General features: G+C 37.2%; 1 protein-coding gene and 1 long non-coding RNA gene across 3 annotated transcripts in view; one reads left to right on the top strand and one right to left on the bottom strand.

Moving 5' to 3' along the window:
• Cep350 (centrosomal protein 350) overlaps positions 1-26222 on the top strand; it is a 128585-nt gene that overhangs the window by 87309 nt on the left and 15054 nt on the right. Inside the window, exons 28-38 of one of the 2 annotated variants that reach the window (XM_040738213.1) lie at positions 2091-2213; positions 3276-3475; positions 5632-5840; positions 9704-9848; positions 13382-13542; positions 16597-16733; positions 18522-18604; positions 19992-21958; positions 22747-23151; positions 23263-23409; positions 25433-25555. In XM_040738213.1, the coding sequence (XP_040594147.1) occupies positions 2091-2213; positions 3276-3475; positions 5632-5840; positions 9704-9848; positions 13382-13542; positions 16597-16733; positions 18522-18604; positions 19992-21958; positions 22747-23151; positions 23263-23409; positions 25433-25555 (3700 nt within the window). The remainder of the gene's footprint in view (positions 1-2090; positions 2214-3275; positions 3476-5631; positions 5841-9703; positions 9849-13381; positions 13543-16596; positions 16734-18521; positions 18605-19991; positions 21959-22746; positions 23152-23262; positions 23410-25432; positions 25556-26222) is intronic. The other variant, XM_040738214.1, reaches the window with a different exon arrangement.
• The window catches only part of LOC110341102, a 47749-nt gene continuing 44934 nt past the window's right edge, over positions 23408-26222 (bottom strand). The window contains exon 6 of the long non-coding RNA XR_002382994.2: positions 23408-24350. This is a non-coding gene — a long non-coding RNA (uncharacterized LOC110341102). The remainder of the gene's footprint in view (positions 24351-26222) is intronic.

A 26222-nucleotide genomic window follows, 5' to 3' on the forward strand; every position in this document is an offset into this window, starting at 1 on the left:
CTACAATGAAAGAGCTCAGTCTTTAATGTTTCACTGATAATAATGTCATTGGTAAAGTTTATATTTCTAATGTATGACTTTTCTTTACTCTTTAAAGAAATAACATCTTATTATGTAACCCAAGCTGATCTTAAAACTCAAAGTAATTGTATTTCCATCATTCCCAATACAGTACCTGCTTAGCACCCTGAAGGATTATTAACTCTAGTGCGAAGTGCTCTTTCCTTTTATCCTAGTTTTTTTTCAGGTTTTAAAGGACACTTTTAGTTATATACTTATATCAAATAAGGAAATGTTTCTGGGGAGATGTTCCAAGTGTATAATTCCTTATACTCTTTTTAAACTACTCATTTTATATTAACCATTTCTCTTGTTCTTCATTTTTAACATAAAGATTTTAATATATTTGATCTGTATAAATGACAAATGCCAGTTCTTGTTCTGATAGAGAAAAAATTGTTTTCTCTAAAAAGCTAGACAAAACATTTTACCTACACATTTTTTAAAAGCTTGTTTTCTGTGTTCCAGTACTGTTTTACTTTCTGTGCTAGGTCATGCTTGCATTTAGCTGATTTACACTTAAAAGGGTGGGTGATATTTGAATGTTATGAATAAATTCTTTAACCTTAACCAAAATGCACTTTATTTTGCATAATATTTTTATAATTAGCATCAAAATAAGTTTATTGTACATACATAAAGAATGACAAGGATGGTGTAATGTCTTTCTGAAATTTACAGAAATGCTTTTCCTTAGTGCAGAAAATCAAGGCAATTCAGTTGTACAGACAATGTGTCCATATGTGTAAATATAGAGTGATGAAATGCTCTGTGGAGGAACAAACATTAAGACAGTCTTTTGGGGGCTGGAGAGATGACTCAGAGGTTAAGGGCATTGGCTGCTGCTCCAGAGATCTTGAGTTCAATTCCCAGCAACCACATGATGGCTCATAACCATCTATAATGAGACCTGGTTCCTCTTTTCATGTGCAGGCATACATACAGGCAGAACACTGCATACACAGTAAATAAATAAATAAATATTTAAAAATGCAGTCTTTTGTCTAAGACATGTAAACAAGATGCATGTGCCTTCAAAAAAAAAATCCATGGCTAGACTCACACCTACATTTTCTCCCTTCTGGGACCTACTGATATCAACCTTTGCCCTTCCAAGGAAATAATGAAATGTTGCCTTATCTGCAAGTCACTGTTGTGTGCATGTGAACAGGAGCATGCTCTGTCAAAGAGGGTTAGCCTTTCCAACTATTGCTGGACTTATTTGTCCTTGTATCTATGTATGTATCTGTTCACTACTACAAAAGAAGAAACATGAGTTTTTCTTCTGCCTCTAAGACTTTTACCATATGGAATTTTCTTATCTTTAGCCTTATGATTGAACTGATCATAACATTCTTTGCTGACAGTATTTATTAAGACTACCTCACTTTATTCCTAATTATGCATCCTGATATTTCAAAGGCTGGGTATTGATTTTCCGTATTATCATTTAAGTGGCCCTGTGTTAGACTTAAAGTGGGATATCTCCAGTATGTTCTGTTAGTAGTTTATGTTGTAAAAGTTAGGATATTATTCCATAAATTGGTTTATTGGACTATTTTTTTCAAACTAGATCTTGATGGTAAGGTTAAATAAGACAAATGCAGTATTATAGCTTAAAATACATAATAATGTACAGTTATAAAAATCAGTTGCTCAAGATTATATATGTGCATAGAGTTGCTGATACATTAGAGATCATGGCCATATTGTTTGCTCAGTGTTAAAGCTTCTTGAAAATGTATTTAGCCTCACACTGTTCTTCTCATTACTTTCTCATAAATGAGTAAATTTACCTGAAAATGTAGATGATGGCTAAGCAATGTTTGAGAAGACACATTTATTCAGAATTCATTGATAAGATCGTATATGTGTTTGTGCATGTCACACAAAAAAATTTGCTTTAATGAATAGCATGTAATATTCAGGACGCATATGAAAAGGTCTTCATTCGACTCTTTTGCTTTCCCTTTCTCATTCTTCCTGCCTCTTGATCTCTTGATTTTAAAATCTTCCTCCTTATTTTGTAGACACTGCTCTCCTGTTCACTACTTCTTCTCTGTCTTTACGTCTCACCACTGGGCCTCTCTCAGTGTCTGTTTTCCCAACCTTCATCCCAAATTCCAGCTGTATATCTACAACCAGTTGGTCAGGTAACTTTGCACCTTTTTCAGTGCACTCTTCGATAGAGCATGCTCTGTTCTTTTTGTTTGTTTTGTTTGCTTTTTCATATTTTTGTTTGTTTAACAGCAGCCTGGAGGTCTCCTATCAAATGTCATTTTACCCTGCTATTTCCACACTAAAGGACATGATGATTATTTAAGACTGAAGCATCAGTTCCTCTCAGCCTTTTATTGCTTGTTGGATATTTTAATTCTTTTTCCTTGGTTAGCTATCATTACAGATCTAACATGAGTAATAAAAGCAGCCCATCTGTATTAGTCACAACATCTGTTTGTGGACAGTTAATTAGTAATCTCTCAACTAACCAAAAAATTTCCCCCCTAAATCAATAATTTTTCCCAATCCTCTAGGCCCAAGATAAAATTTAATTTCAGAAATCAGGTTAAATTGAGAAACTCAAGGGAGTTAATGCCTCCTCTTACTTAGTAAGTCCGTAGTTGATATGCGTGTGGCATCCAAGTGGTGCTCATCATCCCATACACAAAAAAAGTATGACTTGACATTGCATTTCTTAGGTAAAAGCAAAGCCCAAATTTGAAAATATAAATCAAAAGGGGATATAACCATTTTTGTTTGTTTGCTTGCTTGCGTATTTGGGCAACTTGGGATTTGTTTATATAATTGCTTTTGGTCTTTATTGTTTTGGGTTTTGTGTGCTTTCTGGTCTGAGCTTTTAGAATAAATTTCTTGCATACTCTCTTATGAAAAAGAACCACCTATAAAAACGAGTATGTAAGTTACTTAATAACAGTATCAGTCAGGTTTCTTCAAATCTGCATTAGATTTTTTTCTGAATTTACACTAGTTTTCTTTCACTATCCTGATAGCTTCTTATAAGGAAACACTAATTTTCTTATTTAAAAACAGTATGTTGGCTCATCGTGCTTCTGTTATTTCAAACTTTTCTCAAAGAAAGAGGGGTGTGAGTGCCCTGCTTCTGCACAGCTTGTTGGTGAGGCATGAATGACAGCTTTTAAAGTGATTTTTGCCTTTGTCTGGTCGTCTAACTATCCTTCATGGTGTGACTACAGGTTTCTGACAAAGCGAGAACAAAAGCTAATGCAGCGACGACAGCATGCGGAGGAGCTCCTGGAGTGGAAGCGACGTTTAGATGCAGAAGAAGCAGAAATTCGACAAATGGAAAAACAAGCTTTGGCTGCCTGGGACAAAGAACTAATAAAACCCAAAACTCCTAAGAAAGAACTGGAGAACCAGAGAACAGAGCAGAAAGGTAAAAAATACAAACTAAAGCCTAACATATTTGATTTATTTTATTTCCTTTTTATGGGAATGATTAAAAGTGAAGAAGGCAATGCAGCTACAAATGATATGCAACTTTTAAAGGAAATATAAGTTAACTTCTTGCCAATAGAAACATGTTTTGTTTTAATATTCAACTTGTCAAAGCTTAGGAGACATTCAAAAAGGAAACCCCAGGTGTGTAAGTCTTTACTTTCCACAGAATACAAAACAGAGATACATTTCAACTTATTTTATGACACTAATATGTAACTTCAATGCTAAATCCACAAAATAACAACATGAAAAGGGAAAAAGTTGTTCTTCTCTATCCTAAATTCTATGCATAAAAATCTAAAAGAGGGAAAATTACACGATCACTTCCATAGAGTCATAAAAAAGACTTAGGATCATATACATAACCTCAGATAAAAATACACAGGGAAAGGAGATGTCTTTACCCACCAAAAAAGTATTGCTACAAAACAAAACAAAACCCCAGACTTAAAACAGATGTGATACTTAGTGACAAAACAGAAAATGCCCTTGAAAATGTTTATTAAGCATTGTATGAAGGTTCTAGGGAGTTCAGTAAGGCTTGGAAAACAATTAGAAGCTGTATGGACTGAGTGGAATAAGCAAATTGTCATTACTTACAGTTGATAAAGGTATGCACATAGAAAACCCAGAATTTGGTGCTGGAAAGATGGTGGATTGGTGAGTGCTTGTCTCATAAGCATAAGAATCTAAGATCAGATTTAAGCACCTATGTAAATAGCTGGGCATACATCCATGTCTGCTTGTAATCCCAGAACTGTGGGGGGCAGAGATTCTCTGCCAGCTTCAAATTCAGTGAGAGACCCTGCCTCAAAGCAATAAGACAGAGTGATAGAGAACACCTGACCTTTCCTGATTTCCACATGAATGCACTGGTATATATAACTGCACATGCATGTAAACATATAGCCCCACCACACACCCACACACACCAGGATTTTCACTTTATTAGAATACTGAGTGAGTTTAACAAGTTCAAAAACATGAAACTCAGTTCTGGACTAGAGATGTAACTCAGCTGCTAGAATGTTTGCCAAACATGCATAAAGCCCTGGGTTCCTCCCCAGCACCTGGATGTGATGGCACAAGACAGCCTCCAGAGTGGAGGCAGGAGGATCAGAAGTTCAAGGTCACTCTCATCTTACAGTAAGTTTGAAGCCAAGTTGGGCTATATGAGACCCTGACTCAAAACTAACCAAAGAAGCCAACAAAAGCTCCACTCATTCATGTTCCTTCATGCATCCCTGACTATATAAATTGAATCACTTTAAAAGGGGCAGGGCAGGGCAGGTAGAGAGATGGCTCAGTGGTTAAGAGTGCTTCCAACCCTTCAAAGGACTCGAGTTTGTTGATAGCACCCATGTCAGGTGTCTCACAACTGCCTGTTATTCCAGCTTCAAGGACTCCAGTACCCTCTTCTGGCTTCCTCGTGTACTCACACACATACACGTAAATAAAAATAAATTTTTCTAAAAATAATTTGGAAAAAATTTTGAAAGTAGGAGAATTAGTTGGAAAAAGGATCAGTGAGAGTAGGAAAGGAACAAGAGAAGATAATAGGTGAGTCTGATACATTATATACATGTATGAAAATATAATGAACTCCATTATGTATAATTAATAGACTATGATCAAATAACCTAAGAAGGACCCATACATTTATGGAAAGTTGACATGACACCGTTAACTTTGCAGACTCATAGAGAAAGAAGGGACTCTCCAATAGTTGTTAATGGGAGGAAACAATGAAGTGTTGGGTCCACACCTGACAACATGAAAGATCTGTGCCAGTCAGTTACTAAATTGTTTTCCAAAATGAATGCCTGAAGCAGTTTCCACTGCAACAGGGGTATGTTTGTGAATCATAATTGTGCTGCACCCTCATACTTAGATTGCCAGTCACCATCACTAGTTATACATAGTAAATATCTGCTTCCAAATGTGTCAACCAAAATAGTTAATGAACAGACTTTATTAGTAAATGTTAAGAAATGTGGCTTTATGCTCGAAACAAGTCTAAACTGTAATAAGTTTAACTTCATTAACAAAGATTGGACATTTTTTTAAACCATTTTCACCCTGTGTTTCCAGGAATAGCAAGTGAAGAAGAATCTCCAATACCTTCCTACTCTCACCAAAACAATGAAAATTGTATTCCAGAAGAGTTAGGCAGCCCTTCTGTCCTATGTCTGCCTTCTGAGTCTATGATACAAGTGCAGCCTGGAAGTCCAGATCACAGTATACTTACTGAGGAAATGGCTTTTTCACAGGAACTGGAATCTACCTCTCCTAGTAAACATGTAAGTTAATGCCTATTTTCCTCGTGCTCTCTTTTTTTTTTTTTTTTTTTTTGGCGGGGGCTGGTTTTGGTTTTGGTTTTTGAGACAGAGTTTCTCAGCCTAACACTCCTGGCTGTCCCAGAGCTTGCTCTTTAGACCAAGCTGCCCTTGAACTCACAGAGATCCACCTGTCTTTGCCTCCTGAGTGCTGGGATTAAAGGCGTGCACCACCACTGCCCAGTGCCTATTTGTATCTTAAAATTCCTTTGGGGGAAAAATGTGTGAAAGGTATTACTAATGTTTATATTAGTCCTGTTAATGGCAGCATTGATTATCACCATACTTACAACATACAGGGTTTAACATTTGAAGAGAAATAAAACTTTTAACAAGCCTTTTATAAGTATATGAATTTAGCTTTAGTAGCAGTTAAAATTATACATTATCAAGTCTAGTAATATTAAAGAGATAGTGGATTAGTTAGGGTTACTATTGCTGTGACGAAACACCATCATAACCTCTTGAAGAGGAGAAGGCTTATTTTGCTTACACTTCCACACCACTATTCATCATCTAGGGAAGTGAGAACAGGAGCCTGGTGTTGATGCAGAGGCCATGGAGGAGTACTGCTTGCTGGCTTGCTCCACCTGCTTTCTTTCCAAACCTGGGACCACCAACCCAGGGTGGCACCAAACAGTGAGCTGGACCCTCCCTCATCAATCACTAATTAAGAAAATGCCTCGGCATGCTTTCATACAGTCCAGTCTTATGGAGGTATTTTCTCCATTGAGGTTTCCTCCTCTCAAATGACTCTAGCTTGAGTCAAGTTGACGTAAAAACTAATCAGCACAGATAAAAACTTCTAAAGTCTGTAATAAGGACACGGAGATGGCTCAATGGGTAATAATAAGGGTGTTAGCTGCTAAGTCTGATTCTTAGAGCCTTTAAGGTGGAAGGTTCAAATTTTCCTCTGACCGTGACTGGCATGCGTGCACACATACAAAGTAATGAAGATTATTTGTGGGAACATGACATTCTCTTGCAAATCTGCTTTGTCTTAAAAGCAAGCAGTAAGATCTTAAAACATACCAAAGTGTCTATGCTATAATTTAGTTAATAATTGCTAATTTATAATCAAAATAAGAGTGATGATTTTATCTCTTTAAAATATCTAAAATGAAGTTTTCAGCAACTATACTAGGCATTATTAGAATAACACTTTGTATATTTTCTTTTATTTGGTACTTCATCGAAAGATAAAAACTCAAGATAGAAACCCACCTGCTTTTCAAACTGATTTCTGGGAGATTAAGACATCAGCATAGCAATATGAAGTACTAACAAATGCAATAGTAAAGCTTCTTTACTGAAAAAAGTTACATATGTACTTGTGCGTAAGTCTGCATGTAAAAGTCAGAAGACAACTTGTAGGAGTCAGTTCTCTCCTCCTAAACCATGTGTGTGGGTTCCAGCAGTGAACTCAGGTTGTAGGATTGGCAACAAGTACTTTTATGTGCTGAGCCATCTTACTGGCCCATGTTAAAAGCTCCTTATGTTAAAAAATATGGATAGGGATATGTATAGTTAGAATTTGTCTTTATTATTTTATGTGTATGGATATTTTACTGTCAGGTATGTCTGTACCATTTGTGTGCCTGGTACCCAAGGAAACCAAAAAAGGACATTGGATCCTGAAGCTGGAGTAACAGGTGGTGATGAACCACTGTGGGTGCTGGGTATTGAATCTAGGTCCTATGCAAGAGCATCTAGTGCTCTTAAGCCCTCCAGCTCAAAATCCTCATTTTTAGTAAGGGTGTGAAGAATTAATTGTATGATTCCCTATTGAAAAGTTAATCAGATTCATGTGTATAACATTATTGCACCTGAAAGATGCAGTAGAAAAAATTTGGTTTGTTAGTGCAGAACTGATTCCACATTATGTTAAGAATACTACATTGCTAAGGTTCTGTTGCATAGACTTGAAAAATGCTTTTAGAGTATGGAAGGCTTGTCATTATCATGCTAGTGGTTTTCAAAAATTATTGTATGGTAGTAATAGACTTATTGTATAGGTAGTTTACTTATAGCATAATTCCTGTGGTTAGAGATTTATGTAACCGAACTGTGCATTTTAACACAGTTTTATTAGTTTCTAAGTTCTATGAATGTATTAGCTCCTACCTAGCATTATTTTTTAATTTTATTTGATCTTATTTAACATACCAATTCCAGTTCCCTTTCCCTCCCGTCCTATTCCTCCACTATACCCCCATCTCACCTCCACATCCATTCCTCAGGGAGGGTGAGGCCTCCCATGGGGGATCATCAAAGTCTGTCACATCATTTGGGGCAGGACCTAGGCCCTCCCCCATGTATCTAGGCTGAGAGAGTATCCCTCTATAGGGAATGGGCTCCCAAAGTTCATTTGTGCACTAGGGATAAATACTGGTCCCGCTGCCAGAGGCCCCATAGACAGCCCAAGCTCCCCAACTGACCATACCAGCCTGAGCGCACCTGATCTCATCTACCTAGCATTGTTACTAACTTCATGCTAACCACAAAGGTGTTTGGGTACTAAAAAAGTTAGGTATTTTTCTTTCTGAAAAAAGTGTGTAAAGTAAATTAAAACAAGTGATGTACTAAAGTAGGTCTTTATAATTAAAAAGTAGTATTTGTACTTATCAAGTATCTGACATGAATGAGCTCACTTAACCCTCACAACAACCTTAGAAAGTAGGTGACACTGTAAATCTTTACTCTGAACTTGAGCATCAGAGAGGACTCTGTGGTGGAAAACACTTGCAAAGGACTCAAGTGTAGTTCCCAGCACCCACATGTTGACTCCCAACATCTGGAACCCCAGTTCCTGGAGATTTGATGTCCTCCTCTGACCTCCACAGGCATGAGGCATACATGTGGGTGCACTTACATACACAGCAGAACACTTATACACATAAAATGAAATAATTGAGTCTAAAAACAGTATTTTTTAAGACTTGTTCAGAGTCCTAGGGATAGAAAGTGGTGGTTACATGGTTAGGTAAGCTATTCTCTCTTCCTCTTCATGGCAGGGTAGAAACTTTGCCTTTTATGGAAAAATTGCCTGTGTCTTTGTGAATAATCTCATGCCATCTTTTCTATCTTCCCATAAAAAGTAGTACATATGTAATATTTTTAATTAAGTGAATAAGGAGACTAGATAGCACTATTAGCCATTTGTAATTTATTATAATTTTTAAAGCATGTTATTTCATAAGAAAAATTATGTTCCCACCCTAAGCCCTCCCTAAACAAAACAAAACAAGAAAAGTAAAATTAGCCAGATGTGGCTGTTGGTGCCCATTGCCCAGCACTCAGGCACAAGGCAGGGCGATGGCCACAAGTTAGGCCAGTATGGGCTACAATAGTGATTTCTAGGTCATCTGAGCTTCAGAGTGAGAACCTGGCTTAAATTTTGTAAATAAATGAAACTCAATAGTTTTATGCTAATCAAGACATTGAGTTAAAGAGGCTGAGAAGATGGCTCAGCTGGTGAGAGCCCTGGCTGCTCTTGCAGAGGACCTGGGTTCATAACTGCCCATAACTCCAGTTCCAGAGAATCTGATACTTTCATGCAGACATGCATGCAGGCAAAACATGAGTGGACATGAAATTAAAATAATAAAGAACTTGAACTAAAGAAGAAAAAGAAAAGGTCTTCAATTAGAATTAGTAAACTTTTTTTTTTACCTTTTGTGAAATTATATAAAGTTGTGTTAAAATTTAATATTCAATTTATTATGTAAATTATTAAATTTGATGTTCATTTGATATGAAAATGTATTTTAAATATAAGTTCTCATTGTATGACAAAATAATTCCTGTGTGGCTTTCTGTTTGAAAAGTCACCTCCCAAAAGTTGCTCATCTGTGTCAAAGCAAGAGTCTAGCAAAGGAAGTCATCGGACCGAAGGACACTGTCGCCTGCCTGTCAAGTCTCATCAGTCCTGTTATAGTTGGTCAGATGAATCATTGTCGGTGACACAGTCAGGTAAGGCTGCAGTGAGTCCCTTTTGTTTTTGAGTTCTCCTTTAAGAACGTTGTCTAACCACATGCTAGTACTCAGTTATCATTTGTTGCTTTTATATAGGCTTTTCTTGCTCAGCGATTATCAGTGTTACAAATTATAACTAACTTTATTCTCTTGTGTACATGGACTTTATCTCATCAAAATTTCTTTCCTTTTTTTCTGTGTCAGACACTGCCTTTGTGCTTCCACAGCACTCTGTGCTTCAGTAATATGCCATACTTAGGTGATAGCTGGGCTTGGCCTGTCAGGCCTGGATTGAGCTGGGGAGCAGGTTCTATGTTTTCTTAACATTTGTGCCATTTCATGTGGTGGGTATTTGTTAATTTTTCAGTGAGTTATTAGTAAGCATGAGGATAGGAGGTTGTGGGGAGGTGCATTGTGGAGAAGTAATGGCCTGTGGGAGGCAGTAGAGCACCCTGTTGTCCTGTTCTTCCTGTTCCTGTCTCTGTTGGATGCTACTGTGAAAGACTGAAGAGCTACCACCCTGCAAGGTGTCAGGAGTGTGTTGCCTTTGGGAAGCATATCTAAAGGGGAAATGCTGTGTTTATTAGAATTACGAGGAAAGTTAATGCAGTATTTAGCATTGCCATAGTAATTCTATTGATAAGCATATATTGCCGTTTGAGATCATTTGAGTAGATGTTTAGTTTTGGGGTTTTGTTTACATATTTGCTTGTTTGTTTTTTTAGAAATGGTTTAGTTGTGAGAAAAGGTAGGCTGAGGAAGTAGCTTAGTTAGGGATGTACTTGTTGCAAGTCTGAAGACCTCAGTTCAATCCCTAGAACCCATGAATAAAGCAAACAGGCTTGGTGGTATGTGCTTGTAATACTGTCACAGGGGAAGTGGAGATAGGTAGCTCCCTGAGGCTCCCTGAGGTAGCCTATTTGGTGAGAAACCTTGTCTCAGAAAACAAATGTGCCTGAAGAAAAATACCATAGGCTGGCCACCATATACAAATACATGCATGTGCACCCACATACATGTTTAAAGGGTAAATGATGTGCCATAATTCAGCTGTTTTCCTTATGATGGTTATCTAGATTCTCTTAAAATTTTCACAATTATAAATAATGCTTTAAGAACTATATACAATATTTTTTAAATCTGGTAGACTGATAGTAATGTTTATTTTTGTACAGCTATTAGTACTTGTATAAGTTTGTTTTTACATGTTCTAGTGCAGATTTAGTCTGGTAGAGTACAGTCAATAGACATAAGCTTGGTATACTCTTGGAAATGCTTTGGATCTGTTACTTACTGCTAACTTCCTTCATGTTTGTTTCCCATACTGGATTATCTTTTCCACTGGAGGCAACAAGATGATGTCTAACTATCTTTGCATGAATTATATGTTAAGGATTAATGATAATACTTGTGAGACAGTTTTCTTGCTAGAACGTAAGTCAGAAAAAGTAATTTTAAAAAATAGCTGAGATTTCTGAATTATAGATGAGATGTGTCTCTTCATGAGGACATTATTATAAACAGTATTTGAAGAAGTGGTCAGTTTTAATACGGTGGGGTTAAAATACCAGTGAATGAAGGGGGATCCTGTTACCAACCTAGTAAATAGTCAGCACATGAGAGATGACCTAAGCAAACTGCTGTGTAAAAACTTCACTCATCCTAACAAACTAAAATGTCCTTTGCCTGCTACTTCCCATCTCCTTTGCTTCTCAAAAAATGTTTATGGCAAAGCATTCCATAAAAATAATGTTCACCTAGAGAGTTGCTTAAATTAAGAAAAATCTGTAAAAGATAGTATAGTCACAGATGAAGACAGATGTATGATGTATTCTCATTCATCATCAGAGTTTCTCATTGCCTTGTATTTGTGTGCCTTTAGTTTCTTCAGTAGTTGAAAATATATTACCCAAGTTGTTTCATCTGAAAACTCTGGGTTAATTCATCGACTGCTATTAATTCTATAAAAATAACTTTATTATAGGATCATAGCTGACATTCAGTTTTAAAAATGCATTGATGTAAAATCATCCAGGAAGCAAAGTTTAAGTGTAGTCTCCTATACTTTACAAGGCAACATCTCAGCTTCAAGGCCATATAACTGTTGGGTTTTTGAGACAGGATGTCCTGTAGCTCAAGCTGGCTTCCCCAGGATTGGGGTTACGGGCATGTGCCACTATTCTCGCCTTAGAAACATAACTGATCTGACTAGAGAATTAGAGGTTTATATCTGATCTCAGGACTGCAGTGCTCCACATTAGAACCATTCATTGAATGAGTATAAAGCTACCCCAAGCATTTGAACTTTCTACCTAAAACCAGTCACTTTCTTAGATACTAAGAGAGAGCAGGTGAGGAGGGTGCTCAGTTGCCCTGCTGTTGGCACTGCTGTTTTCTGTACTTGTTAACTCAAGGTTACAGAAATCACAAGAGCTCAGCTTTTCTTTGTAGCCCATATTTGGATCAGATCATTTTAAAGAGACAATAATCATTTGCTTTTCAATGAACTCTTTAGTTCTCTGAAGTACCTGGTAAAAACCTAGTTTCAAGATGCAACAGTTCAAATCTCAGTCTTGAGGTTTCAGTCTGATAGTGTTTGTTATTGCAAGGTGATTAGTGTCTCGCTGAACATTAACGTGTGGAAATGCAATCAGTGTGTGATTCAGAAGGTGTGAGGAGGAATAGTCACTAAGACACTGTCATTTCTGAGTGCAGTGAAGTAAGCAGCGCCTTTAAATGGTGCCTGTTTGTTTTCATAATAGCCTGTGTATAACACGTTATGATGAAGTGATTTCTTGTGATGTTGCCATGACTGGGTCTCTCATGTGCAAGTGTAAGCTACTGGGGAGAAACAAAATTTAACCAGTTTCATTTTAGTGATGTTAAGCTTTTATGTGATACTAAGACTTGGCTAATGAGTCACAATTTGAATATATAAAATCTTAGTTTTATCCTAAAATATGACATCCTTTAAAATATGACATCATGTATTAATATCTAAGGATAGTTGTATGAACGTCTTGCCACCAGAAGTAATTTTTTACAGAAGGAACAGATTTCACTAACATAACAATTTAAACTTCAACTATGTATCTTGCTAAGATAAGGTTTTTCAGCATGTCTTTACAGTTTCAAACCCTGCGCTGATGAGATAGCTTACTGGATTAAGAACACTTGCTTCACAGGCCTGACAACCTGAGTCAGTCCCTGGAACCCGCAGTAGAGTAAAGAATAAACTCCCTGGCTTCCATACATGTACCCGAACTCATGCACACACATCATATATACACATAATTATGAGTCAAATAAATTAAATAGATATAGTGCCATTAGAAATTAGAAAATAATTTGGAAGACTAAAGAAAAAAGAAAGATCTATGGTAAGGTAAGCACACATTTTATTAGTGATATTTTCAGAAGCTCAACTTTTTAAATTTTAAATATTGACTTTAAGCACTACAGTTTTCTTTATTATTTATGAGTTAACTTTATTTTTGTTGAAATTAATTAAAAGGTTTTATATCTTTCAGAAACTACATCTGACCAGAGTGACATTGAAGGTAGGATCAGAGCTCTGAAAGATGAGCTACGGAAAAGAAGATCAGTTGTGGAGCAACTGAAGAAGGAGCAGAGAAAAAGACAAAAGGAAAGGCTAAAAGCCCAAGAAGCCAGTCTGATCAGACAGCTGGAGGTGAGATAGGGAACTAGCAAGGCTAGTTCACAGGTGATGCTCAAGTGTTTGTATACTGCTAATGAAGTAGTGGATTGGGACTTTTCAGTAGTCATGTAATGTCACGTTTTATTGTCTTTAAAAGTAAATCTGAAGATATCCAAAGTACTAAGCTAAATATTAAAATATTGAATACTAAAGTACTTTTTTATGGTTAAGATTATGGTTGTGAAAAAGATTATCCATATTCTCTTAAAAAACATTAGACAGATATTAGATCTAGATAATAAAATTGTCACTTTTTGTTGCAATTAGGCCACACAATTATTACAACCCTTGAGCTAATTTAAGGCAGCTCCTAAATGATAGCTGTAAGTTGAATTTCCTCCTGAGCTCTAGCACGCTTCTGTATTCTGCCTGACACTAGAAATCGAATTTGGCTGATGTCTTCCTTCTGTTTCCTCCTACAGTCCCAGTTCCCATTGGTTGTTCTTTTACCAGGTTCCTTTTGTTTCATTCCATTCCTATTGCCATTAGTCTAGGGCCCTAGCGAGGATTTTGAAGCCCCTACTTGTATTACCTGTATAGTCTCTTAGTTATTACTGTATTTGGCTGATTTTTCTACAAATCCCAATCTATCTCTCTCTCTCTCTCTCTCTCTCTCTCTCTCTCTCTCTCTCTCTCTCTCTCTCTCTCTCTCTCTCTCTCTCTCTCTCTCTTTCTCTGTCTGTCTGTCTCCCTCTCCCCCTTCTGTTTCCCTCTGTCTTTCTCACTTTCAAGTCAGTTTGTTCCTTCCTTCCCTAAACCTACCTCCACACCACCTCTCCCTGCTACCCTCACCTAGTTGTCCTAAATCACAGTATTCATCATAGACTCCATCTGAACCTTCTGCTAAATTATAAGACTCTGTTCTTAGTCACCACCAGAGAAAGCTGTCCAGAAGTGGACACTTTCAAAATTTCAGAACAGTTAGAACTGTTAGGGTTTTAAGTTTACCAAATGGGAGAAAGTGCATTGTTGTGTCAGGCCACAAATTTTCCTTCCTTTTAATTTTTGCCTATTGATCTTTATTGAACACAGTTCTTCCTGAATTTACCAATTTTTTATGAAACTAAGTTGACATTTTATATTTGAAGAACTCAGATAAGTTAATGTGTTTTTATTTAAGCCTCATAGCAATGAAATATGGGTATTACTACTGTTTCACAGATAAGGAAACTAAGTTTTTTTTAAAAATAAGATTAAGGACTTATCCAAGGACACACAACACATAGGTGAGAAAGGCAGGATTCTATTCTAATTCTGAATTCTATATCTTTCCATGAAAATAGGCCTGTTAAAAATGTGGAATAAATATTTGCACAGGTACATCAAATGGAGAAAGAGCAGGCATCATAACTTGCATAATGTTTCAAAGTTAGAAAAGTGGTTATAATAAGTAACCAGGCCCTGGATGGCCAAATGTTCCTACAATTAGCTTTAGGAAATCCAGCCTGACCCACTTAGTGAGTTCCAGATCATTCTGAGCTATATAGTGAAATCCTGACTCCAGGAAATTTAAAATAAATAGTGGCAGAGGCACAGTGGCTATGCTGGGAGTTCATGTTGGAAAGCAGTGGGAAAACAAGTTCAAAAATAAAGATGACACTCAGGAAATCAGAGGCTAAACTAAGGGGTTTGGGCTTTATCTGATTGGTCATGCAAAATAAATTAAGATAACCAGTATTGCTTTTAAAATGACCATTAATATGATTCTAGCATTCAGAATATGAAGCAGGAGGATCTCAAGTTGGAGTCCAACCTGTGCTGTATACCAAAATCCTGTCTCAAAAGAATTCTTAAAGTTTAAAAAATATTCACTGATAGAAAATCTCTAGAAAAGTGCTATAAGAGCCATTTCATTCAACATTTGGCTAAATGGCTAAATAAAAATGAAAGAGTTACGTTTTTAAGTTTTGAAATTATATTGTGTCATAGAGAAATATGCATGGTAATTTATATGAAAAAAGACCTAGTAGACTTTATTGTTCACCTGCTTAATAAGTGAACTAAACTTAGATCGATATTGCTTTCAGAGCTGAGTAGCTATACAAACTTCTGTGTAGACCTAGATAGACAGGCCATCTGGCTGTGTATGTTTAGTTAGTAATTAATATCAGAATTTATCAAAACATTGATAATTCAGGTGAAGATAATGTGGATAAGAGTTATAAAAGTAGGGAGTTTAGTTCAGACATTAAGAATCTATAGCAATGAAAAAGGATTCATCAATTTTTCTTTCATTCTGTAAACACTTATTAACAATCTAGTTTAGGCCAGACATAGATACATCCTGGATAAAAAGTGCTGGACTTCCGTTTTCAGCTATACATCAAATAGAGTTGTGTGAGTGAGTTTAGCCCTCCAAATGGAGGAAAGATGTAATAGGTAGAAAGTCCATCTTGAATGCCATGCTAATGGTAGTTACAAAGTAATGAAGTTCTGATGATTAGTAAAGAGTGGGTATTTTAATAACCAGGTGACAGTGTTGGTAATTCTGACTGTCTGACTGATTACACTCAGTTCTCCCCAAGTACTGTCTGTTAAGAAATTTGCTGCCATTGAAACTCAGGAAAAAACAAAACAAAACCACAGGGTAAGGTGTGGTGGCTCATGCCTTTAGTCCCAGCACTAGGAAGCAGGGGATGGTAGATGGAGCTCTGTGAGTTCAAGACCAGCCTACTCTACATAGTGAATTCCAGGTCAGCTAAGACTACATGGTGAGATCCTACTTGAGCTGCTCCCCCCTCCTCAAATAATAGTGTATCCTTGTGTATCCTTTAGCAAATAGCACATAACAAGTTAAAGGCTTTAATGTGCCTGGGTTTGTATTGCCATTTCTTAAGTTCTTAGCTTTGGATTGAAACTGTCATTTCATTCTCCTTTCTTTTGCAGTGCTGAAGGTGTAGAGGGGAATCTATGTTCCGTCATTTTACTGGTTTAATGTTTCAATTGTGTTATTTAAAATTTTAGATGTCCTTATGATTTAAAATAAAACATTCTGCATAATAACTCCTTTAACTCTTTTAAACTTAGACTTACGATGAATTCATTAAGAAAACTGAAGGTGAGCTTAGCCAAGATTTGGATACATCACCAACATCCAAACTTCAAATTAAAACTCTTTCCTCTGTTTCTGAAAAACCCAAAATCAAGCCCCATCCACTACACAGGTAGGAACTTAGCTTGCATATACTCTGCTTTATTTGTAAATGAATAAGAGAAGATTTTTAGTAGAAGTTATCTTTTAAGTGACAGTAATTATACAAGTAAAAATGTTTTTGTTTTTTTTATAAAGTGTTACATATGATGAGTACAAATTAAATGAATAAAATACAGACTGGAAATGTATGTTTTTAACCTGCAGCCTGGTGGGTGCAGTGAAAACAGTATCTCAGCATTGTTGACAGTAGCAGTAGAATTAGTTGTAGATCTTTTGGAAAACAAGGCAATGCTTTAGAAGGCAACAATATCCCTAACCTTTAACTTTATAACTTCATGTCTAAAAAATAAGCTTGAATGAAATGAATGAAATATCTCATTGAATTATGGCTGTAGTCGGATAAAAGAGTATTATATACCCAGAAAAAGTATAGAAGATACAGGTAGCAATTGTGGAATATATGTTATACTAGATTAAAAAGTCAAGTTATAGCATTTAAATGGTTTGGACAGTGGGTAAGAGGCCAATGAGTACAACTGAGAAACAACGATATGTGAAAGAGAAGAGCATTTGTGAATGACGAAGAGGGGGAAAAATAGGTGGGCATATCATAAAAGGATATTGCTGGAGTTAGGAGAGACTGGAAAAATGAAGTAAAAGCCACACTGTGAAAGCTTTGTATTCACTTATTTTTAGTAGTTCATATTTTACTGTGAGAAGATGTAGACCTTTAAAGTTGTTTTCAAAGTGTTTTGAGTGCTGGGACAGCTTAATGGTAGAGCACTTGCTTACCATGCACAAGACTCTGTGTTATATGTCCACTGGTATACAACAACTGAAACAAGCCAAAATGCTTTGCTGCTCTTCCAGGGGACCCTGTTCAAATCCCAGTGCTCACATGGCAGCTAACAAGTCTCTACACCCAGTACCAGGGGGATCTGATGCCCTCTTCTGGATTCTGCAGACATTGCATGCTCATGGCTGCACAATGCAGGCAAAAAGGAAGGAAGGAAGGATTTGGGCTTTAAATGTTCATTTTGAGATGTTGTGATACATACAAATAGAGTTATAAAGTATAAAGGAGAGAGATACCGAAATTATTATACATACATAGATGTAAAGGGCAAATAAAGCTGAAAAAGCATGCTTTTAAAGAGAAAGGGAAAGTAAGTAGTAAATAAAATAAAACAGCAACATTTAAGTCATTGTAAGCAAAAAGTAGAGGCCAAACTGAAGGACACGTGGTGAACAGGGAAGGGCTAGGGCTGAGCTCAGTAGTGGAGGATGTGCTGAGGGTAAACAAGACTGTGTGTGTGTGTGTGTGTGTGAGAGAGAAGTGTGTGTGAGAAAGAGAGTGAGAGTATTGTTTGAGAGAATATGTGTGTATGTGTGAGACAGAATAAAATGTATGTGAGACAAATTGTGTGAGAGAGAGAGAGATATTAATTTTGGGTTTTAATAGTTGAGGCTTATATGTAAAACAAGGAAAGGAAAATAAAAGACATACTTTTGCCCTCAGATAGCAGGAAGAAAGGAAACTGAATGGCTATAGGTGTAGATGAATTTGTAGGTAGAAAGGCGGGGTGGTGTGACCTGGTGCTTGGTGCCCTCTGCTTTTCTCATTGAGTTCATCCACAGAGAATGGTAAGCGACAGAAACAGGCTTGGCTTTGTAAGGTGGCAACTGTTTCAAGTTCCTCTTAGGGATAAGGGGAGACTTGTTTAAGAATGTCTGCTTATTGTCAGGTGTTGTCGTTCTCACATTATATTTCATCTTATTATTACTTTTTTCACTTTAGATCTGAAACAGCAAAAAATTGGAAGTCTGTAACAGAATCAGAGCGATCCAGAGGATCCTTGGCATCTATTGCTGAACATATCGGTACGTGCCTGAAAGAACAAAGTTGTAAAGACATAGTCTAAGGCCCACAGAATTCTACCTCTACAAAAGTGAATTTCTGGGACTACAGAGATGGCTCAGCAATTAAAAGCATGTGATGTCTTCCCAGAGGACCCAAGTTAGGTTCCCAGCACTTACCTCATACTGGTTATAACTGCTACTAACTCCAGCTCCAGAGCCTCTAACTGCCTTTTCCACAAACACCCACGCACATGTGGCAAACAGACAGACAGACAGACAAACTTTTTAATTTAGAAAGTTCATTTCCTCAATTATTCCTCAGTTATTATCATTTGAAGTTACTTGCATTTCATCTTGCTTTATTTTATTTCTCTGACAGGGTCTGGATTGTTGCTTACTCTAATCAGAAACTCTTGGACGCAAGTCACCTTTTTACCTTAGACTCCCAAGTGCAGGGACTGTTGGGAACTTTTGTCCCAGCACTCAGCTGTTTTTAAATCAGTTTTAATTGTAAAAAGTGAGGCATGAAAATCAAATAGCTGCATACTATTAACCTCTCTAAATTCTTCCCTATAGTAAGATTGTATATCTATTATATGATAAATGATTGTAGTCTTGTTATCTACTGAAAACGAAAAGACACTAAACTGAGGCAAATAAAAACTGCCTTCCTACCATTAATGATAAAGTAGAGACTTGAATAAAAAACTTAACTCCTGATTTTTTAGTTAATTATATCATACTTTCTTCTTAGTTTGCCACTTTAGCCTTTAACATCAAAGATTTGCAGATATAATCTTATAGTCTCATATTCTCTCTTTCCCTGTCCCCTCCTCCTTCCCTTCTGTCTTCTCACTTCCACGTATACACATACATCAGAGAACTCAGAGTCTCCAGAAAAGCTCATTAAATTTTTACAGATGTTATTGTGTGTGTGTCTGTGCACCACATGTGTGCTGGTGCCTGAGGAGGCCAGCAGAGGGCATCAGATTTCCCCTGGAACTGGAGTTTCAGATGGTTGTGCCATATAGGTACTGGAAATTGAACCTGGGTATGCTGCAAAAACAGCAAGCTCTTGCTGAGTCATCTCTATAACCACCAAAGAGCCATTTTTTAAAAGAATAATAGAAGTATATTCCACCCCCATGTTCTCTATATAGCCTGTTTTCCCATGGCTTGAAACTATCATGTTAAACATGTTGTCATAAACGTAGTCCCTGTTATTTTATAAATTATTCCAAACTTGGAAATTTTTAATGTTCTATTTATTTGCAATATAGTTTATTTTCTTAAAATAAAAAAAAAACCTTGTAGGATAACCAAAACAAGTCATGTTTATTGGCCAGAATTTTTCTCAACTGAGATTTGACTGTAATCAAATAATTTTATGTGATTTTTTTTCTTTAAGACTCTTCACTATCATGTTCTGAGAGAGCCATATCAGAAAGGTCATTGTCTGCATCTGCAAAGGGAGCGGCGATAGCTGAGCACTCGCAGGCCTCCTCTCCAGTTATGTCATTGAGAAAAACGCAGACAGAACGTGGAGACTCTCTTGAAAGTGCACCTTCATTACCTCCTCTCGTGGAATTAAGTGCACCTAATAGGGTTTATGATGTGTCCGAGGCTAAGGCCGAAGACTCCAGTCAAAAATCAGAAATACAAGAAATAGAATACACAAAGCCGGAGAAGAGTGAGGCTGAAGACGCCTGTTCTAAGCAGTCAGGAAGATCTGAAGTCCTGCTGAAACTAGACCTGACCTCTGAAATCCTTTCAAATAAAGAGCTTCCTTCAGACTCTACACATATTCAGAACGATTTAGGTAAATCAGCCATTGGAATTTTTCATGAAAAAGAGGAAGTATTGAAAGAGAATCAGTGTGATCAAAGTACAGATCACAGCCCAGACATCCAGTCAGCAAGAGAGACCCATGACCACAAAGGCAGCGAGAAAGGGGACATGGCCTTGTCAGAACACCTTTCTGCACCTAAAGAATCATCTTATTCTGAAGATTTTGAAGTGTCTTCTTTTAAGAAAGGGATTTCTGCTGAAGAGATTAACAAAGATGACTCTGAGGTGTCATCATCAGCACTGAGGAAAGACTCACAGTCTTATAGAGACAAGTCACAGCTGATGAATTACTCTAGAAGCAGGGCCTCCGGCTTTGGTAGTGACGATGAGATCAGTGAGTGCCTCAGTGAAAAGAGCCTTTCCATTCACAGCAGTGTCCACTCTGAAAGGCTGCTGGAACTCAAGTCCCCAACTGAGCTGATGAGAAGTAAGGAGCGCAGTGACGTGGGACATGAGCAGGGCATTCCTGACTCCCTTTCCCTGGCTGCAGTTTCTGCTGCAGATGAGCTACTGGACTTCCACATTGGGGATAGGGTGTTAATCGGCAATGTTCAGCCAGGCACTCTTAGATTCAAAGGTGAGACCAATTTTGCAAAAGGATTTTGGGCTGGAGTAGAACTGGATAAACCCGAAGGAAATAACAATGGAACATATGATGGCATTGAATATTTTGTGTGCAAAGACAAGCATGGTATTTTCGCTCCTCCTCAAAAAATATCTCATATTCTAGAAAACTTTAATGACTATATAGACGTAAATGAAGATGAAGAATCTTATTCTGATGAACATTATCAATTCTATAATCAAGAGCAGAAAGATTTAAAATGTCTAAAAGACAGAGAAGACGATATAGCTGAATATTTTTTTGAGAAATCGCTACCTAGTATGCATAATATAGAAGCCTCAGTGGATACAGATAGAAGCCCTTACATAGAAACAGACAATAAACTGGACATTTCTGGGGCCCTAGAAGCCCATGTTCACCAACAATCTTCAGTAGATCCCCTGATTTTCTGTAAGGAGAACAAAGCCCTTGTTTCTGACATCACAGACTATGTTCCTGATGCAGCAGGTGCTACTCCAGATAGCACGTCTTCTGAAGAATCAAAGCTACAGCAGCTTGCAGAGAAGGAAGAGAATTCATATTCCCAAATTTCAGAGAAGCCTTCTACCCCACTTCTAGACCTTTTAACAAGAGAAAAAAAACAATTAGAAGCTCAGCTGAAGTCATCAGTAAGTGAAGAAAAAAAGTCAAAGCAACAACTAGAAACAGTCAGCTTACTGACAGACAGTTTACTACAAGATTTTGTGAAAGACACGGTTAGTCAACTACAACAAATCAAAAAGTCAAGGAATGAGAAAATCCAGCTTAGCAATCAGGAGTTTCTTGACCAAAAGGAAGTACTTCCCCAAGACCCACCCCAAAACATTGAGGAACAACCACCCAGTATTCCAAGTTGCTTTTTAAGGTCTGAATTAGAAGATGAAAAAGAAGAGCTTTCATCTCCAGACATGTGTCCCAGACCTGTGAGTATTTCATCTAGAGGAGAATCTCGTTACCTTTTTCTTGGTGGCTTGAGGTGGGCATTCCCCTCAACCTGTTGCTTATTAGATACAGATCGCTATGTTGTTAAAGGACTTGTAGCAATTCTTCTGTCTGAAGTGTAATTGCCCTCTGTTATGTCATGAGTAGTCACTATAGGGTTGTCATGAACACTGTCAGCTTATGGGATCTGAAACATCTTTTACGCTACTATATTGATGGCCCCTGTAATGGTCCACACATTAGATCTCCTACATTCTTTAGAACGTTGTGGTGATTTTCAACCCCAGTCTCTCTCACCTGTCTATTCAGTTTTGGTGCCCTACAGAGATTACCAGTTATTATGTTGATTCTGATAAAACTGAAAGATATCTCTATGACATAGACTCAGACCATCAGCTTGTTTAGGTTGCCCATGGGAAACTAAGGAAAAGTAATGATTTTGTGTAACTTGAGCCAGATAATCACCAAAGGTAAGAATTTTCATTTCCTATTTCAGAATCCCAGTGATAGTCCTTCAGAAATAGAATGATTAATTATATACAAAAGGAAAAAACAAACTAATGAATGTTTTACTGTAAAATTTAATGATTAGGTTTTATATAAGCAAAATAGTGGAAAGAAGGTAGTTTTTTCTTGTTTATCAGTGACCATTATTGTAATTTCACATAGAGATATTAAATACATAAGTAATAGGCATGCTTTGTCTTTTAAATCTATTAAATGAGATGACATCACTAAATGGTCGTTATTTGAATCTTTTGTTCTATAGGAGAGTCCAGTGTTTGGTGCCAGTGGGCAGGAAGAGCTAGCTAAGAGACTTGCCGAACTTGAGATCAGCCGCGAGTTCCTCAGCACATTAGATGACCAAGACTGGTTTGATGAAGATTTTGGTTTAAGCTCTTCTCACAAGATCCAAAAGAATAAGGCAGAAGAAACAATTGTACCTCTAATGGCAGAATCTAAGCGAGCACCCCAGAAGCCATGTGAAACATTATTGGCTGTTCCCCACACGGCAGAAGAAGTAGAAAGCCTTGTTCATAATGCAGCAGAGGAGCTTTGGAAATGGAAAGAATTAGGCCAGGACCTTCACAGCCTTAGTATTCCTACAAAACTTCTGGGCTGTGCCAGCAAGGGTCTAGACATAGAAAGCACTAGCAAGAGAGTCTACAAACAGGTAACATCAAGAGGTCATTGTTCTTAAGTTTCTTGCCCATTTTCTGAAATTTGGATTCTCAGCCATTTTCTTACTGTTTTGTTTCTTGTTTGTTTGTTTTTCCTTGCTAAGGCGGTTTTTGATTTAACAAAAGAGATTTTTGAGGAAATATTTGCTGAGGATCCAAACTTGAACCAGCCTGTCTGGATGAAGCCATGTAGAATCAACTCTAGTTATTTCCGACGTGTGAAAAATCCAAATAACCTAAATGAAATCAAGGTAAGCTGCAAACTATCAACTATCTCCATTGGTTGTTTATTTATACAGACCTATAAGTGACATAAAGCAGGCACTTGCCTGTATATGCCATAAGTAGTAGAGGGTCCATGAGTAGTAGAGGATGTGGTGAAAGGGAACGTTGACTCCTGGAACTTGTAGGCACTGGACAGTCAGGTCCTACATGCACACTGGTGCAGTCTATTCTGTATAATAGTCTCCTTGCCTCAGTAAGTTTTTGTTGTTGTTTTGTTTGGTCAATGCCTACCTTGAACTTTCAGTCCTTTGACTTTGAGACTCCCAAGTGCTGACTACAGAGTTGTCCTTTTCAGAGCAGCTTCTCATCCGGGGTGCTTGTTAACTGGAGTTTCTGAGGTAGGACCCTGAAATTCTGTTCTCAATGCAGTTGCTAATACTGTTGATTCCAGTGTTATGAGTAGTGAGGGTTAAGAGTTGAGTTTTTCAAACTTAATCATAGAAATCCTTTTTAAAAGATTTAATGCTTGTAGACACCAATTTATTTTTAAGATGTATTATGTGTGGTCAGAGGTTGGTAAACTATGGGCCATGGGCCAAATCTAGCCGTTAGCTTTTAAAAATCATGTTTTGTTGAAACATAGCCAGACTAATTTGTTTATTGCTTTTCCTGTTCTAACAGTGAAATTAGATAGTTGTGACAAAGACCATATGGCCCACAAAGCCTAAACTACCTACATCTGATCCTTCAGCTTCTGGCTTAAAGTTCGCTCTTTTTCAAAATATACTTGCACCCTCTTCCTTTCAATCATCTACAGTAATAAGCTTCTGAGTGTATCGTGTGCTATCTGTAGACAGGGAATAGTCGAGTCTGAGGCACACACTGGTAGTTTGAGAATCTTGTCCGATTCTGATTCATAAATGTGTCCTGCTTCTCCACTGAGATCATTGTTGATTGATGAAAACACCTTTAAAAGTAATAAAAAAAATTGTTAATAATAGAACAAATAAGGTGGGTGGTGGCGGCACATACCTTTAAACCCGGCACTCAGAAGGCAGAGGCAGGTGGATCTCTGTTGATTTGAGGCCAAACGGGTTTACAAAGCTTCACAGAGAAACCCTGTCTCGAAAAAAATAAAATAAAGAACAAATAAGCTAAAAGAAGATAAGATATAATTTATAGGCCATCATCAACCTGCCTGTCATATCTATACACTAAGCATAAATTAGATACTGCATACTTATTTTAATATTACTTTTTTTAACTTTAAAAGGGGTTTTAAGGATGATTGATCAGATACTGTTAGTAGTTAAATTGCCATGCTACAGATGCATATAGTGGCACATGCCTATAATCCCAGCATGTGGAAAGCTGAGGCAGGAGGATTATGATAAGCTTAAGACCAGCCTGGGCTATAGAGTAATAGTCTATCTCAAAAACCAAAATAAAGCCAAGAACTTTACCATGCCTCTCCTACTGAAGAGTTCTTAGTGTATTTTATGTAATAGTTTGAACCTTGGCATTTCAGATGAGGCTTGGACTTTTCTCATAAGCACTGCTCCCAACTCTTGATGTGGGATTTCTCCAGTTCAGACATAGTATATGCTTTCTTTACCAGTTTTGCTGATGCGGTGCTGGGGATGATTCAGCAGTTAAGCATGTGTACTACTCTCACAAAGGACACAAGTTTAGTTTCCTACTCTCTCCTGTCCTACATGAACATGCTCATACATGCACATATGCACATAAGTAATGTCCTTCATTAGCTAATTGTGGTTCCTTTAAAATGTCAACTCTAAAGTAATTTTTCTTTAAAGATGTATCATTGGTTTTACTTTTATATGTTCTATAAGAATAAAAATTGTTAAGTGAATAAATTCTGAGTATTTGAGATGTTTTTTCCCTCCTCGATATGGCTAAATGGAACTAAGTGGAAGAAAAATTATTTGGGTCTTCTACCAAAAATATTGTATAATCTGTTCCTGAAGTTATAAACATGAATCTGAGGATTTTATGGTTATATTTTCTTTATCCCATCTATTTCAACAGCACTTCATAACAACTGAAGTACTCAAATTGTTTAGTCTCAAGAAGGAGCCAAACCACAAAACAGATTGGCAAAAAATGATGAAATTTGGAAGAAAGAAGAGAGATCGAGTAGATCACATCCTGGTCAGTGCTCACAACCAATCCTTTTATTTTGGTCATGTCATCTTAACTCAAAACATAGGTAGAGTTCAAAATGAAAGTGTGTGTAGCTGATCTTAAATTGATGAGATTGAAACTCCAACTACCTGCTGCATTTCCACCTTCAGTTTTGGGAATGGCTTTCTTTTGTTCTGTTGAACTAATGTTTAATTTAGCCAACAGAGATTTGTGAAGAAGTTGAGAAGCCAAAGCATGAGAGAATCACAGTTGAAGGTAGTGAAATCACAGGAAAGCAGTGTGGGGCCTGGAGCCAGACTGCCTGGGTTTAACTCTGCCAAGTTTATAGGACCTATCAAGTCTCACTTTTCAGACCTATGTGCTTGATCTAATTATTAAGAGAATTAAGTATGTATTTATTTTCAAGCATGTGTTGCTTAGGTGGGGATACATTCTCAAAATATATCCTTAGGTAAGTTGTAATCCGAACATGACAGCATTCACAGAATCCTAGAGGTATAGGTTAGCCATCTGACATGGTCAATAGATCCCTTTAGGAGATGGAGCAAATATCAGATGGATGAAGCTGCTGCTGGACTAATGTGGCATGCTGTTTTTCAATAAACTTTTATTGATAAGTGGGTGTACACTTTAAAATAACAATAAAAGTATAGGCCAAGATGTACATAAACCA

The sequence above is a fragment of the Mesocricetus auratus genome, unplaced genomic scaffold (genome assembly GCF_017639785.1).
Source record: "Mesocricetus auratus isolate SY011 unplaced genomic scaffold, BCM_Maur_2.0 Super-Scaffold_100676, whole genome shotgun sequence".
Taxonomy (NCBI): domain Eukaryota; kingdom Metazoa; phylum Chordata; class Mammalia; order Rodentia; family Cricetidae; genus Mesocricetus; species Mesocricetus auratus.